This window comes from Aotus nancymaae, unplaced genomic scaffold, assembly GCF_030222135.1.
Source record: "Aotus nancymaae isolate 86718 unplaced genomic scaffold, 86718_ANA_hifiasm-v0.15.2.pri h1tg000067l, whole genome shotgun sequence".
Lineage (NCBI taxonomy): Eukaryota > Metazoa > Chordata > Mammalia > Primates > Aotidae > Aotus > Aotus nancymaae.
In genome coordinates, this window is record NW_026988482.1 from 4,757,239 (window position 1) to 4,772,539 (window position 15,301).

The 15,301-nt window shown below is 41.7% G+C and overlaps 1 protein-coding gene across 7 annotated transcripts in view; it reads right to left on the reverse strand.

Moving 5' to 3' along the window:
* MCF2L2 (MCF.2 cell line derived transforming sequence-like 2) overlaps positions 1–15,301 on the reverse strand; it is a 279,331-nt gene that overhangs the window by 200,119 nt on the left and 63,911 nt on the right. Inside the window, exon 1 of one of the 7 annotated variants that reach the window (XM_064366853.1) lies at positions 4,553–4,638. The exons of the other annotated variants lie outside the window; for them this stretch is intronic. Within the exon in view, the coding sequence (XP_064222923.1) occupies positions 4,553–4,629 (77 nt within the window). The 5' untranslated portion in view covers positions 4,630–4,638. Of the gene's footprint in view, positions 1–4,552; positions 4,639–15,301 lie in introns of those variants that run through there. 7 annotated transcript variants of the gene reach the window in all.

Sequence of the window (15,301 nt, forward strand, 5' to 3'; positions counted from 1 at the left end):
ATACAGGAATAAATATAAGAATTAAAGCATGTTTCCAGGTCTTTGCACTGTGTAAAGCAATATAAAATAAAATATTGTTTAAAGCATTGGCATAAAATGCTTCTAGGAAGTCTACTGGATCCCATCCTCTCCATACGCTCCATCACAGCTTTATTTACACGATATCGATTTCTGGAATTTGCATTAAATATTTGAAAATGAAAAAAACTAGGGGATTGTGAGGGGCAAGCAAGAGATGGGTAATGTCATTAGAAAAGGATCAGATCTTGTTGGGATCACAGATATGAACGAATTCCTCTTTCTAAGGATGCTGATCTTAAAAAATGAAGGGGAAAATGCTTGAAGGCTTCTTAGTGGCCACTCCAAGACAGTCTTACTCTTGCGATAGACTGGGGCAGAAAACAGGAGTAGCAGAATAATTACTTAGATACCATAATCAACAATGTTTTTCAAGTCCACACCAATCACCTGAGGGTCCTGTTAAACATACCAATTTCAAGTCATGAAGTTGGGGGTGATGCCCCAGATTCTGCACTTCTGCCAAGCTTCCAGGTGATGTCCATTCTGGGGCCTCACTTGCAGTAACTAGGGCAGTGAGCCCTTCCTTCTCTCCCTCCCCACTCCTTGTGAATAAGGAGCAGCTGGCTGCAGCATCTGCCCCATCTGTAGTCTTGCAAACCTCTTCCTTCACAAAGTAGATTTGCCACGAGAGTGTGTAGACTATAGGAGTTGAAACTAAGGAGGAGGAAGAGCAGCGCTTGAAGAAACCTCAGACCACATGCCCGAAAGACTCAGAAGAAGATTACAAAAAGCAGGTAATTTTACAAAAATTGGCTTAAAAAAAAAAAATCTCTGCCTCTAGAGCAAAGTCCTCTTTATTATAAAAAACAAAAGTATTGCCAACTCCCTAATCAAGCATCCCTAAAGGAAAATCTGTTTATAGGACCCACCCAGTGTTGCAGAGTCTACCGACCTCAATTTCCTCTCATTCAGAAAGTGCAAGTACTTTGGTTAAACAGATCTACCCAATTGTAGAGGAAATCCAAGCCAGATAATTGTATTAACAACATAACCCTTTATAAATATAAAAGGCCAACCGAAGGTCTTCTGAACTGAATAAAAGCAAAGCATCAAAGAGAAAGATTGAGGTGAACAAACAGAACAGCCAATCTAGAAACAAACAATGAAAACAACTACAAAGAAATGTTTATAGTTTTTCTAGTTAGTTATCACAGACTCTTGAAAGAATACTGCATCCATAAAACAAGAACACACTCTTATGAAAAGGGAGCAATGGGAGAATGAGAAATAGTTCTCAGAAATTAAACATATGATGCTAGAACCTAAAAATGTATAGAAGAGTTTTCTAAAAAATGCACATGGTTGCTAACAAAATCTGTGATCCTCTGAGATCACTGATTAGTCAACTAGTGATGAAATCATCAGTGATCTAAAATCAGTGATTTGAAGTTTATCAAAAAGAAAACAGAGGGACTTCTGGGTAGCTGAGCAAAATCTGAATCATTACACATCCTCTCAGAACTATGCAGATAAACCAAAAGAACAAACAGAGCCACAAGAATCCCATGCCCTGAAAGCAACTAGAAGATTAAACACTACAAACTTCAAGCTACTTACAAACATTTTTTAAAAAACAAACAAAATACTAATTTTCAACAGAACTATTCCTTAAGCTCTTGCTACTAGCTCCTGCAGAGAGCTAGGGAGTGCCAAGAGAAGAGGCCATTGAGATAAAACCACTCAGGAAAAAAACCAAAAACGAAAGAGTCCACTTTAAGTGCGAAGATGCAGGCCAATCATCCTTAATCCAAAAATCCAAAATCCAAAATGTCCCCAAATCTGAAACTTCTTGAGCACTGACATGCCGCCAAAAGTGGAAAAATCCAACACCTCACTTCATGTAACAAGTTGCAGTTAAAACGCAAGCTCACGACACACCATTTATTCAGCATCCTCAAGGGAATGAAGACACTCCCAGCCCTGTTCAGCTGCAGTGTATCTTTTCCATGCACGCCCTGACTCCCTAGCAAGCAAGCCCATGAAGGGTAATAAAATGGCGTGTATGTAGGCCAGATGCATCAACGGCAGGTTCCCCATGATGCTCGGCGTGAGACCAAGACCTATGAGTATTACTCATTGCGGTTTTCTGCTTATTCTCTTCTCCATGATGTAAAGATGTTTTTCAAAATGTCAACTAAAAAAAAAAAGTCCGACAGATACCCCTATGAGTAACAGTGATAAGAAAAAGAGGAAGCACTTACGTTTATCTATAGAACAGAAATTCAAGCTGTTGGATAAAGTAGATAGCAGCATAAGTGAGAAACATCTTACAGAAGAGTATGGTGTTTGTAGCTGGGTGCGGTGTCTCACACCTGTAATCCCAGCACTTTGGGAGACCAGGAAGAGTGGATCATCTGAGGTCAGGAGTTCAAGACCAGCCTAGCCAACGTGGCGAAACCCTGTCTCTATTAAAAATACAAAAATTAGCCAGGTGTAGAGGTGGGTGCCTCTAATCCCAGCTACTCGGGAGGCTGAGGCAGGAGAATCGCTTGAACCTGGGAGGTGGAAGCTGCAGTGAGCCGAGATTACGCCACTGCACTGCAGCCTGGGTGACAGAGCGAGACTCCATCTCAAAAAAAAAAAAAAGAAAGAAGAAGAGCATGCTGTTAGAAAGAATGCACACTGGCCAGGCGCGGTGGCTCACGCCTGTAATCCCAGCACTTTGAGAGGCCGAGGCGGGCGGATCACAAGGTCAGGAGATCGAAACCATCCTGGACAACATGATGAAACCCCGTCTCTACTAAAAATACAAAAAAAAATAGCTGGGTGTGGTGGCGCATGCCTGTAGTCCTAGCTACTAAGGAGGCTGAGGCAAGAGAATTGCATAAACCCAGGAGGTGGAGATTGCAGTGAGCCGAGACGGCGCCACTGCACTACAGCCGGGGCAACAGTGCGAAACTCCATCTCAGAAAAAAAAAAAAAGAAAGAAAGAAAGAATGCACACCATATATGACCTAAAGATACAGAATAATAAATTGTAGATGCTCCATGCTAAAAGTGATGAACAGAAATGAACAAAAAATACAAAAACACTACATGAAGTTAAAAATGAAGATCTTGATCACATATTGAAAGAGTGGATCCATCAGCACTGCAGTGAACTTGTGCCACTTAACTGTACGCTGACCACGACACAAGCAAATATCTATCACACCAAACTGAAAATTGAATGGAACTATGACTATTCAACAGGCTGGTTAGAGAAATTTTGTTGTTGTTGTTAAGAGACAGAATCTCATTCTGGCTCTCAGGCTGGAGTGCAATGGCTTGATCACAGCTCACTGCAACCTCGACCTCCAGGGCTCAAGAAGTTCTTCCACCTCAGCCTCTCAAGTAGCTGAGACTACAGGCATCTGCCACCACTTCCAGCTAATTTTTTTTTTAATAGAGACAGTGTCTCGCTGTGTTGCCCAGGCTAGTCTTGAACCCCAGGCTTCGAACAATCCTTCTGCCTTGGCCACCCAAAGTGCTGGGATTACAGGATATGATTACCACCATGCCTGGCCCAGAAATACAAGAAAAGAAACAGCATTAAATGTTAAAAGATTCGTTAAAAGAAAAAGCATCTGCTGAACATGAAGCAGTGGAAAAATTCATTGGGTTTTTTTTTTTCTGTTTTTCTTAAATTCTAAATCTTTACTGAAGCACTGGAGAAATTCACTGATGAGTTTGCCAAGGTCACTGCTGATGAAAACTTTCCACCAGAACAAGCCTGGGATGCTGATGAAACAACACTGTTTTGCACTATTCCCCCAGAAAGACATTGACTGCACTGATGAGACAGCCCCTACAGGAATTAAGGATGTGAAAGACAGAATGACTGCGCTGAGATGTGCTAATATAGCAGGCACTCAGAAGGCAAAAGCTTTCACAGACTGAATTTCTTACCAGTCCGTTACTACACTAACAGAAGGTCATGGATCACCAAGGACACCCTTTCTGGTTGGTTTCATGAAGATTTTATACCAGTGGCTCATGTACTCTGCAGGGAAACTGGACTGAGTGATGATGGAAAGATTTTCTTATTTCTTAACAACTGTTCTGCTTACCCTCCAGCTGAAATTCTCATCAAAAATAACATTTACCGTCTACAGCCATACCACCCTGAACACACCTGATCGCATCTGATTTCACAAAAATCATGTTTATGTCATGTACTTCCCTCAAATGTGACTACGTTAATTCAGCCATGAACAGGGCATCCTTAGGTCAATGAAAAGTAAATATATAAACACTTTCTTGAACAACATGTGAGCAGCAGTAAACTAAGGCGTGGGTGTGGAGGTTTTCAAAAAGAGTTTAGCATGAAAGATGCCATATAGGCTGCTGTCAATGCTTGGAACACAGTGACTAAAGACACAGTTTTGCACCAAGACCTGACACAACCTCTGGCTTGTTCAGTGATGATGATGAATAAGGTGGTGACTTTGAAGAATTCCATATGTCAAGTGAGGAAACCATGATGTCTAACCTTCTTACATATGCAAAAGATGTATCTTCAGAGTCCATCAGTAAGCTGGAAAATGTGGGTATCGACATTTTTAACATTGATAATGAGACTCCAATTGTTCATTCATTAACCAGTGATGAAATAGCCAAAATGGTTCTGAATCAAGCTGATTGTGATAATAGTGATGGTAAAGATGGTGCTAACACTCCAGAAAGAGGTGCCTAGAAGACATGGTGAAAATGTATAATGGGCTTATTGAAGGACTAGAGCAGCATGCATTCAAAACAGAACAAGAAATTATGCCAGTTTATAAAATCAAAGACAATTTCTAAGATAAAACCCATTGTTAATGAGGCAGATGACTCTGGAGCAAATTAAAAAATCCAGGCCAGACAGAGGTAGGAGGGGGTGGTTCATGCCTGTAATCCCAGAACTCTGGGACACTGAGGCAGGAGGGTCACTTGAGCCCAGGAGTTCATGATCAGCCTGGGCAACAGAACGAAACCCTGTCTCCACAAAAAAATTAAAAATCAGCTGAGTGTGTGGCATGCCTGTAGTCCTAGCTACTTGGGAGGCTGAAGTAGGAGGATTGCTTGAGCCCAGGAGTTCAAGGCTGCAATTAGCTATGATCACGCCACTGTACTCCAGCATGGGTGACAGAATGAGAACCTGTCTCTAAAAAGAAAATAAGCAAAAAAAACACAAAATAGCCATTTGGAAGAATACCTCTTCATCCCTAGATAGAGGACCCACTTCTTCCTTTTCCTTCAACTACTTCTGATGGTTCTTCTCACCTAGAAAATAACACATAGTGTACTAGGCTGGGTGCGGTGGCTCACTCCTATAATCCCAGCACTTTGGGAGGCTGAGGGAGGTGGATCTCCTGAGGTCAGGAGTTTGAGACCAGCCTGGCCAACATGGTGAAATCCCATCTCTACTAAAAATACAAAAATTAGCTAGGCCTGATGGCGGAAACCTGTAATCCCAACTACTCATTAGGCTGAGGCAGGAGAATTGTTTGAACCCAGGAGGTAGAGGTTGCAGTGAGCTGAGATCACACCATTGCACTCCAGCCTGGGCAACAAGAGTGAAATTCCATCTCAAAAAAAAGAAAAATGAGAATAGAGAAAAATAACACATAGTGTACAATGACCTTTTAATCAAAACACGGCATCACAGGTGGAAGCTGAAAGCCTGCCGGCATTCGTCCTCGCTGCTGTTGTTCAACAGCAGATGCCACATGCTGGTAACTGTACAGTGCAGCACTGTACTGTACTGTAACTGTACAGTAACGCTACTGTACTGCTTAGTTACCAACACGGTTCGGCTCTGCGCTCCCACCAGCATCTCATGTTGAATTGTAATCCTCGGTGTTGAGTGAGGGACCTGGTGGGAGGTGCCTGGATCATGGGGGCAGACTTTCCCCTTGCTGTTCTCATGATAGTCAGTGAGTTCTCATGAGATCAGATGGTTTAAAAGTGTGCAGCACCTCCCCCATCACTCTCTCTCTCTCCTGCCACCATGTAAGACATGCTTGCTTCCCCTTCCCCTTCCACCATGATTGTAAGTTTCCTGAGGCCGCCCAGCCATGCTTCCTGTACAGCCTGTGGAAATGTGAGTCAATTAAGCCTCTTTTCTTCCCAAATTACCCAGTCTCAGGCAGTGCTTTATAGCAGTGTGAGAATGGACTAATACAGTTACCCTGAACGCATTATTTGTTTTTGCTATAAGAATGGCACCTCTTACTATTTACTGTTAAATACTTAAGTGTGAATAAGTATAAGATACTAGTTGTTTATCAGTAGCATGTAAGTTCAGATTCAGGAATAACAGTGATGCCAAACAACCACAGGCTGTCCACATGGGTGGAGACAGTGACATCTTTGCTTTCTGATGGATCCATGTATACACACTTTGTTTCATGCACAAAATTATTTAAAATACTGTATAAAATTACCTCAGGATATATGTTTGTGGAATATTAGGCAATTTTGTGCTTAGACTTTGGTCCCATCCCCAAGATATCTCACTGGGTATATGCAAATATTCCAAAATCTGAAAAAAATCTGAAATACTTCTTGTCTCAGGAACTTTGGAGAAGAGATACTCTGTTCTGGAGCATCAGGGCACTGACTAGAGAAGGAATCAAACAGGCAGTTTTAGAAAGGCAAGTTTCTGGGAGAGAAAAGAAAAGGGAAGGAGAGACAGTACCTGTGTAGTAAAGGCAAAAACTAGTAATAGGTAAAATTTAGAATCTTACAAGATGGAAAAAAAGACAAAAAGGCAAGGATACAAACCTCCTCCCTTAACCTCTGAAAAAAACATTTTTAAGGCCATCTATCAAACGAACTACTTTTAGATACACTAACAGTAGATGATATTCTTGAACTAGAAATCTTGTAAACCACCCCAAACCACCAACTCTGTGAATCAAATGCAAGATGCAAGCAGTAACTATCTACAGAAAGCTACTATGAGGAAAAAAGAAAATAAGAATAAAAGTTTACTTTCAACAGAATGAAAAGACAAGACACATTTCTTTATATCTTGTATCTTTATATCTTCTATCTTATAAAGAAATGTTATCAAAATATCAAAGAACTGTTTAAACTCAGCAATAAGGAAATGAACAACCCAATTTAAAAACAGGCAAAAGGCCGGGCACAGTGGCTCACACCTGTAATCCCAGCACTTTGGGAGGCCGAGGTGGACTAATCGCTTGAGGTCAGGAGTTCAAGACCAGCCTGGCCAATACGGTGACACCCTGTCTTTAATGAAAATACAAAAACTAGCCAGGTGTGGTGGCACATGCCTGTAATCCCAGCTACTCGGGAGGCTGAGGCAGGAGAATCGCTTGAACCCGGGAGATGGAGGTTACAGTGAACCGAGATTGCGCCACTGCACTCCAGCCTGGGCAACAGAATGAGACTCCATCTCAATAATAATAATAATAATAATAATAAAGCAAAAGACCTGAACAGACACCTCACTAAAGAAGATTTACAGATGACAAATAAACATATGAAAAGATGTTCAACATAGTATGTCATTGGGGAACTGCAAATTGAAACAATGAGATACTATCATATATTTATTAGAATGATCAAAATCCTAAACATTGACAGCTTACCAAATGCTGGCAAAGAGCAACAGGAACTCTCATTCACTTCTGGTAGGGATGCAAAAGGGCACGGTTACTTTAGAAGACAGTTGGGCAGTTTCTTACTGCTCTTACCAAAGGATCCATTAATTTTGCTCTTTGGTATTTACCCAAATGAGCCAGAAACATGTATCTATACAAAAACCTGCACACAGATGTTTATAAAAAGCTTTATTCATAATTGCCAAAACCTGAAAATAACCATGATGCAGATGAATGGAAAAACAGACTTTGACATACCCAGATACTGGAATATTATTTAGCACTAAAAAGAAATGAGCTTTAAGCCATGAGAAGACATGGAAAAACTTAAATACATATTACTAGGTGAAAGATGCCAATCTGAAAAGTCTACATATTTCTTAAGTCCAACTGTATGACTTTCTGGAAAAGGCAAAACTATGGAAACAGTAAAAGGATCAGTGATTGCTAGGGTCTGGGACGGGGCACAGAGGATTTTTAGGACAAAACTATTCTGTATGTTACTACAATGGTAGATACATGTCATTGCACATTTGCCAAAATTCATAGCATGTATTATACCAAGAATGAACCATATGTAAATGATGGACTTTGGGTGACAATGACATGTCAGTGCAGTTTCATCAACTGTGACAAATGTACTGCTCTGGTGGGGAATGTTGATGGTGAGGAAGATTGCACATGCATGTGGGTCAGGGATATATGGGAACTCTCTGTACTTTCCATTCAATTTTGCTGAAAACTGCTCTAGAAATAAAACATATCTTTAAATAATCTTCTTAATGAAATTGCTCCAAAAAATTAGTCATTAAGCAGAAAAAAAAAAAAACCCATAGCTTTCCAAATTGAATTACATGTCTTCAAACGAACATTTGGAAGTAGGGGGAGTGGGTGGCACTTTAAATAAGAAACTCAAAAAACAAGAACAGAAGTAAACTTCTTAATATTTAAAAATGGAAGAAATGAAATCAGAATTAACTGAAGACAGAAAATAAAAGGAAAAGACAACCTCATAAGAGAAAAGGAGTCTAAATTACAAGATACCCAAAGGATATCCTATTTGAACAAAAAATTTAATAAGAGGCAGTGAACAACTTCAAGAAAACAAACAAGAGAATGAAAATGAAGGACAGGCATGGTGGCTCACGCCTGTAATCCAAGCACTTTGGAGGCCAAGGCGGGCAGATCACCTGAGGTCGGGAATTCAAGAACAGCCTAACCAACAGAGTGAAACCCTGTCTTTAAAAAAAAAAAAAAAAAAAAAAAAAAGAGAATGAAAATGAAAAAAAAAAAAAAAACAAAATTTTAAGTGGAAAGGGTCAGAAAGGAAGTGGATGAAATGGAAGCCTGACAGAAGAGAACCAATATGCTTACAACTGGAGTCTCTATAAAAACTAAAAACAAACAACAGAAATAATATTTTAAATATAAGTAATATAATCCAAGAAATTAAAAAAAAAAAAAATCTACAATACCTGAAAGGGCCCAGCAGGAACCCGGAAAAATCTACCTGAACCAATAAACCATCACACATATTTTAGTGAACTGCTTGGCTTTAAAGATAAAATAAAAATTCTTAACACTTTCAGGCAAAAATGAAACAATTTAACAGGATAAGAGAATCAGGCAGCAATCACACTTCTCAAAGGCAACATACAATTCATGGCAAGAATGTAATAGCATTCCAGGACAACTCATGAGCAAAAACTGTGAACCGAGAATTTTTTATCAAGACAAGCTTGCCTTCAAGTATGAAGCAATAGAAAAATAGTTATAAACATGGAAAAACTCAAAAAATTTTGTAGCTATAAGCCCTTCTTGAAGAATCTAGTAGAGGTTGATCTTCACCCAATCAAAGATAAGGGAATTTCAGCAAAAGGATATATTTAACATATTTAATGGTAGGTCTAATATCAAACAGGGTAGAATAAAAATATATACAATAATGCAAGTTTAAAAATGGAAGAAGGAAAGATGGGAGAAGAGAAAAGAATAAGTTCATTGATTCATGTATAGGCAATAGGCAGGAGTCAGAGAACATTATTAAAAACCAACAAACTAGACAGCAAAAGATTACAATTAAAAATAGAGACTAAGAACATTTTTAAAAGGTATAAATACAAGGACAAAATTCCAAATCTTCTTAAATACCAAAAGAAGTTAAAACTAAAAAGCAAAGAAAAGACATGTATAAAAACCTAGTAAATATAATCCATCTAGCAGTTATAACACAAAATAATGACAAAATTGACACCCAACATATCAGTCATATCAATATACACGAATGGGCTTAATTCATTTTTTCTAAGAAAAAGATTTTCAATTTAACTCACAAAGAAAGAACCAACTACAGATGCTTCTTGACTTACAATGGGGTTACATCTTGACAAAATCATCTTAAATTGAAAATAATCCTAAGTCAAAGATGCATTTAATACACCTAACCTACTGAACATCATAACTTACCCTAGCCTACCTTAAATGTACTAAGAACACTTACATCAACCTACAGTTGAGCAAAATCATCTAACACAAAAGCTTATTTTATAAAAAAGTACTGAATAGCTCATGTAATTTATTAAATACTGTACTGACAGCAGAAAACAGAATGGTTGTATGGGTACCATCATAAAGTTTAAAAATCACAGATTGAATCATAGTAAATCAGGGACCATCCGTACATGCAGTCTACAAGAGGAAGACCCAGAGCAGAAATTATTAATTTCCCTACTATACCAAGGTCCTATGAAATAAACCAATTCCTACAAAGGAAGTGGGGCTGGGCACGATGGCTTGTGCCTGTAATCCCCATTCTTTGGGAGGCTGAGACAGGAGGATTGCTTAAGCCCAGGTGTTTGAGACCAGCCTGGGCAACATAGGAAGACCCCATCTCTACAAAAAAGTAAATAATTAGCCAGGCATGGTGGTGCATGTCTGTAGACCCAGCTATTCAGGAGGCTGAGGTGAGAGAATCACTTGAGCTTGGGAAGGTTGAGGCTGTAGTGAGCCATGATCATGCCACCGCACTCCAGCCTGGGAGACAGGGCAAGACCGTCTCAAAAGCAGATAGAAAGAAATACACTTTACTTTTTTTTTTTTTTTAATGTTTCCTGAAGATATTTTCATCCAAACATATTTTCAACAGGTAAAGACACAATCCCTAATTTCCCCCTAGGATCCACATTTTCAGTTTCCCACTTTCTTGGAACCCTCTTGTTCCTTTGGCGTCAGGAACAGGACTCCAGAGCTGTTAATTTTTCTCGTGCAGGTCAGGGGAATCTCATTCTCCACAAAGGGTAATCAGACTCTCACTTCCTCTGCCAATTCCACCTTATTATTGGAATTGGGCTGACCTGCAAATTCCACCTTATTATTGCCCTTGGGTCCCTAGTTCCTTTATGTCTGAGGTCACATTTACACGTGTGATCTGCCAAGGATACTCCTGTTAGGCCATTGTGGGGCACATGGTGGCTTGATCTGGATTGCCCATGACTTCTCAACTGGGGCCATCAGGACAGCTGCAGCTCACAAACAGTCTTTCGTTGACCTTCAGCTGATTCCCCAGGGGACTTGGCCCGGCCTCAGGTACCCCAGAACCCCAAATGCTCCTGCTGAATGTCCCAAGTAAGGAAGAAGTGTCAAAAACACCACATGAATTCCCAAAGCTGTGAGAGTAAACTGGACAGTCTGGCACTCAAATCGCATATTGGCTAAAAACATCAAGAGGATAGGAGCACCATGGGGCAGAGTGGACTTAGAGGATTCCCACCCTGAGGTCACCTCAGAGACTTGCCATACTTTCTCATACAGACAGAACTCTTTTTCAGTTTTTTGCCAGTCCTCTGCTGCCTCTGCACCTCCCTTACAATGAGTCCCCATTACCTGAAGAACGTAGTGGTCATCTGGTCAGCTGGGCAGGGAATACCAGCTCTTGCCAACAGGCTCCTGTGACTATGCCACCTCATCTGGGGCAAAGAGAAACCCCACTTTTATTAACCCATGTGAGTTATCTGATGGTGCATAAGATGGGAACTCTGAGAGAAGCTTTCTCCACATTCAGAACATTTATAGGGTCTGTCTCCTGTATGTGTTCTCAGATGGTGAATCCAATTGGAGCTGTGGGCGAAACTGTCTCCACATTCATGACAGGTATAGGGGTTTTTATCCCATGTGTATTCTCTGGTGCCTGATTAAGTTGGATCTATGAGAGAAGTTTTCCCCACAAAGGGTACATTTATATGGTTTCTCTCCTGTGTGTGTTCTCTGATGTCTGGTGAGGTCCATGCCCTGCCAGAAGCTTTTCCCACAAGTCAAACATTGAGAGAGCTTCTCCGCCTTGTGGGCTCCGTGGTTTGTAAGAAAGGGGGTGCTGTCAGTCACGGCTTCCCTACACTCAGTGAAGAGGTAAAGTCTCTTTCTCTCATGAGTTCTTTCATGAATGACAAGGTGTGAACTCCGAGAGAAACTTTTCCCACATTGGCGACACTTACAAGGTCGCCCTCCAGTGTGAATTCTCTGGTGCTGAAGGAGGTTGGGCCTGTGAGCAAAGATCTCCCCACACTCGGGGCACCTATAGGGCTTCTCCCCCATGTGCGTTCGCTGGTGCCTGTGGAGGTTGGAGTTGTGGGAGAAACATTTTCCGCGTATGTTACACTGACAGCACTTCTCGCCCGTGTGGGTGCGCTGGTGGCGAGTCAGATAGGTGTTCCGACTGAAGCACTTCCCACGTTCGAGGCACGTGTGGGCCTCTTCTCCCACGTGTGCTCTGTGACAGGAAATGTGGGCTCCCACCAAAGATTTCACTGCAGTCCACACCCAGACACAGTCTTTCTGCTGCATGGATTCTCTGGTGCCTAATTAGATTCGAGTTGTTAGAGAAATTTTTGCCACACAAGGAGCATACATGGAGTTTCTTTGGCTGCAGTTCCTTCGGTCACCCCAGTTCTCTGCCACTTGCGGCTCCTGCCGAGGACCGCTCCTTTCCACCCAGTCCCCTTGTGGCCGCTCACGAGGTCTTCCCAGCTCAGGACTCTGGGGCACCTCCCCTCGGGCCTGGTCAGGAAGCAGCACCTGAGGGCGCGTGTTCCCAGGGGACACAGACGAACGCCTTCTTCCAGGTTCTCAAATTTCTCCTGCAGCTGGGCCTCGGGGGCTCACGCCCCCCTTGCAGCTCTGGACACTGGCATCCCACAGCTTTCCTCCTTGTGCCACCGGGGCGCTTGGGGCCTCCTGACTGGGACTGTGCGGCTCTGCTGTCCCGGCCTCCCACCTTGTCTCTGCTGTCTCGGCCCCCCCCCCCCGCGGTCTCTGCTGTCTCGGCCTCCCACCCTGTCTCTGCTGTTTCGGCCCCTCACGCTGTCTCGGCCCCCCACGTGGTCTCTGCCGTCTCAGTCTCCCATCTTGTCTCTGCTGTCTCAGACCCCCCCACGCGGTCTCTGCCGTCTCGGCCCCCCCCACCCACGCGGTCTCTGCCGTCTCGGCCCCCGACGCGGTCTCTGCATATCCTCCGCGAGGGTCACCGCCTCTGCGCTGCTCTCCGGACGCAGCTCCTGCGCCCTGCTGTGGTCTCCTGGGGCAGGAGGGTCAGGAACTGCTCTAGTACCCGCAGGTCCAGGGTCTATCCTTCGTGCGCCTCTCAGGCCAAAGCCACCCATGGCAAAGCTCTTGGAGCCGTGAGGGCTTCCCGGGGACCAGCTGCCTCTTGGGAGCGGAACTGCTGCGAGCGGAACTGCCTGCAGCGCAAGTGGGAGGCCTCGGGCTCGGCCCTGGGTCAGGCGGGGCAGCTCCTGGCTCCGGCGCAGTCCTCCTCCAGCTTCACCATCGGAAGCCCTTCCCGTTCCTGGGATCCCCGACCCGACGCCATCGTCAGGTCTGCAGAGCGCCTTAGCCCGAAACCAGCCGTGCCTGGGGGCTCCCAGTCCACGCCGAGGAGCCCCGCTCGGGCCCAGCGCGGCCGGGTCGGGTGCCAGGCCTCAGTCTCTCCTGGAGTCGCCACGCCGGCCCCCTGGCCCATCCTCACCAGGACTTCCCCCGAGGCAGGAGCCCAGCGCCGCGCTTCTTCCCCTGCCGCGGACCCACGCATGACTTGAACCTCAGCTCCCATGCCGCAGAGGAGATTTTAATATACTATTTTCAGTACAAGACAGAGCAAATAGACGACATATCAATAAAGTTATAAAAGACCTACGCAACATAATCAATAAGGAAGATACAATGATTATGTCTTAAGCTTCACATTTTGATAAAGAGGATTCACCATCTTCTAAAGTATGCATGGAACATCCACAGAAATTGATCACGATGTAAAGAAAACACTTGAACATTTTAAAATTTTACTATTAATAAATCTTTGGTAAAGGGAAAATGTAAAGTAAAATTTCCGAATTTCTAAAATGTAATGACAAAGAAAACACTACATATCAGAATTTATGGGTTTGCTTAAAGCAGTCATTGGAGAAAATTCATAGACTTAAACATTTAAATCATCAAGGTAAATTAATGAAAATAAATTATCAACTCAAAAAATGAGAGAAAATGAAGCAAACCAAAAGGAAGAACAAGGAAGACATATTAATGATAAAGGCAGAAATGAATAAAGAATGGAAAAATGATCGATCTAATTAGTAAATCCAAGTCCCACTTTTAAAATTAACAAAATAATTTAAAATCAGCCACTAGCTAACTTAAGAAGAAAAAAGAGAAAGGGAGGAAGGGTACACAAAATAAGAAATGGCAAAAGGAACTGAAACAAAAAGTTTAAAATCCCTAAGAAACAACTTTGCACTCCTCTATGCAAATAAATTTGAAAACTTAGATATAAATAATTTCCTAGGAAATACAGGTTACTTAAATTAATTTAAGTAAAATACAGGTTACTTAAATTAACTTAATGAGGTTACTTAAAATAACCTCATCAGAAATATAAAACTTAAACAGGACCGATTTAAAGGAAAGAGAAAGTTATCAAGGCCCAAATGGTTTCAGAGGGGAATTCTACAAAATCACTGACCATATATATATGGTCTCAATGCCACAAAAATTATTTCAGAGCTTTAAAAAATAAAAGAAGACTTTAAAATACTATTTATAAAGCAAGTGTAACATTGATAGCTAAACTTAATAAAGGCAGCACAAAAAGTAAAATTACTAGTTAAAGGATATAATAGTGGATAGATACCATTTACAATGGCAACAAGAGATCAAACACAACAATAAAAGTACAAAACTATGCCAGAAAAAAATTGTAAACATTCCTGAAAGACATAAAAGTGGACTTGAACAAGTAGAAAGACACTTCTTGATAGGATGATTTTAACACAAGAAAAATTTCACTTTTCCCTACATTGATTTATAAATTTAACAACAGTCCCATGACAAGATCAACAAGCTTTTCTTTTTTTTATGAAGCTAGACAGACAGACAGAAAACAGGAAAGAACAGTTAGGAAAACACTAGAAAAGAAGGTAAAGCTTAAGGGCTGGGAGAAGTGATTAATCTCACTAGATATTAAACAACCTAAATCCTCTATCATTAAAAGTTTGTTGCTCATTTACAAACAGACAAACACATCAATTAATTCTCAAGTCACTCAGGCAAATATGGACTTTTAAAATTAATGGTGTTTAGAT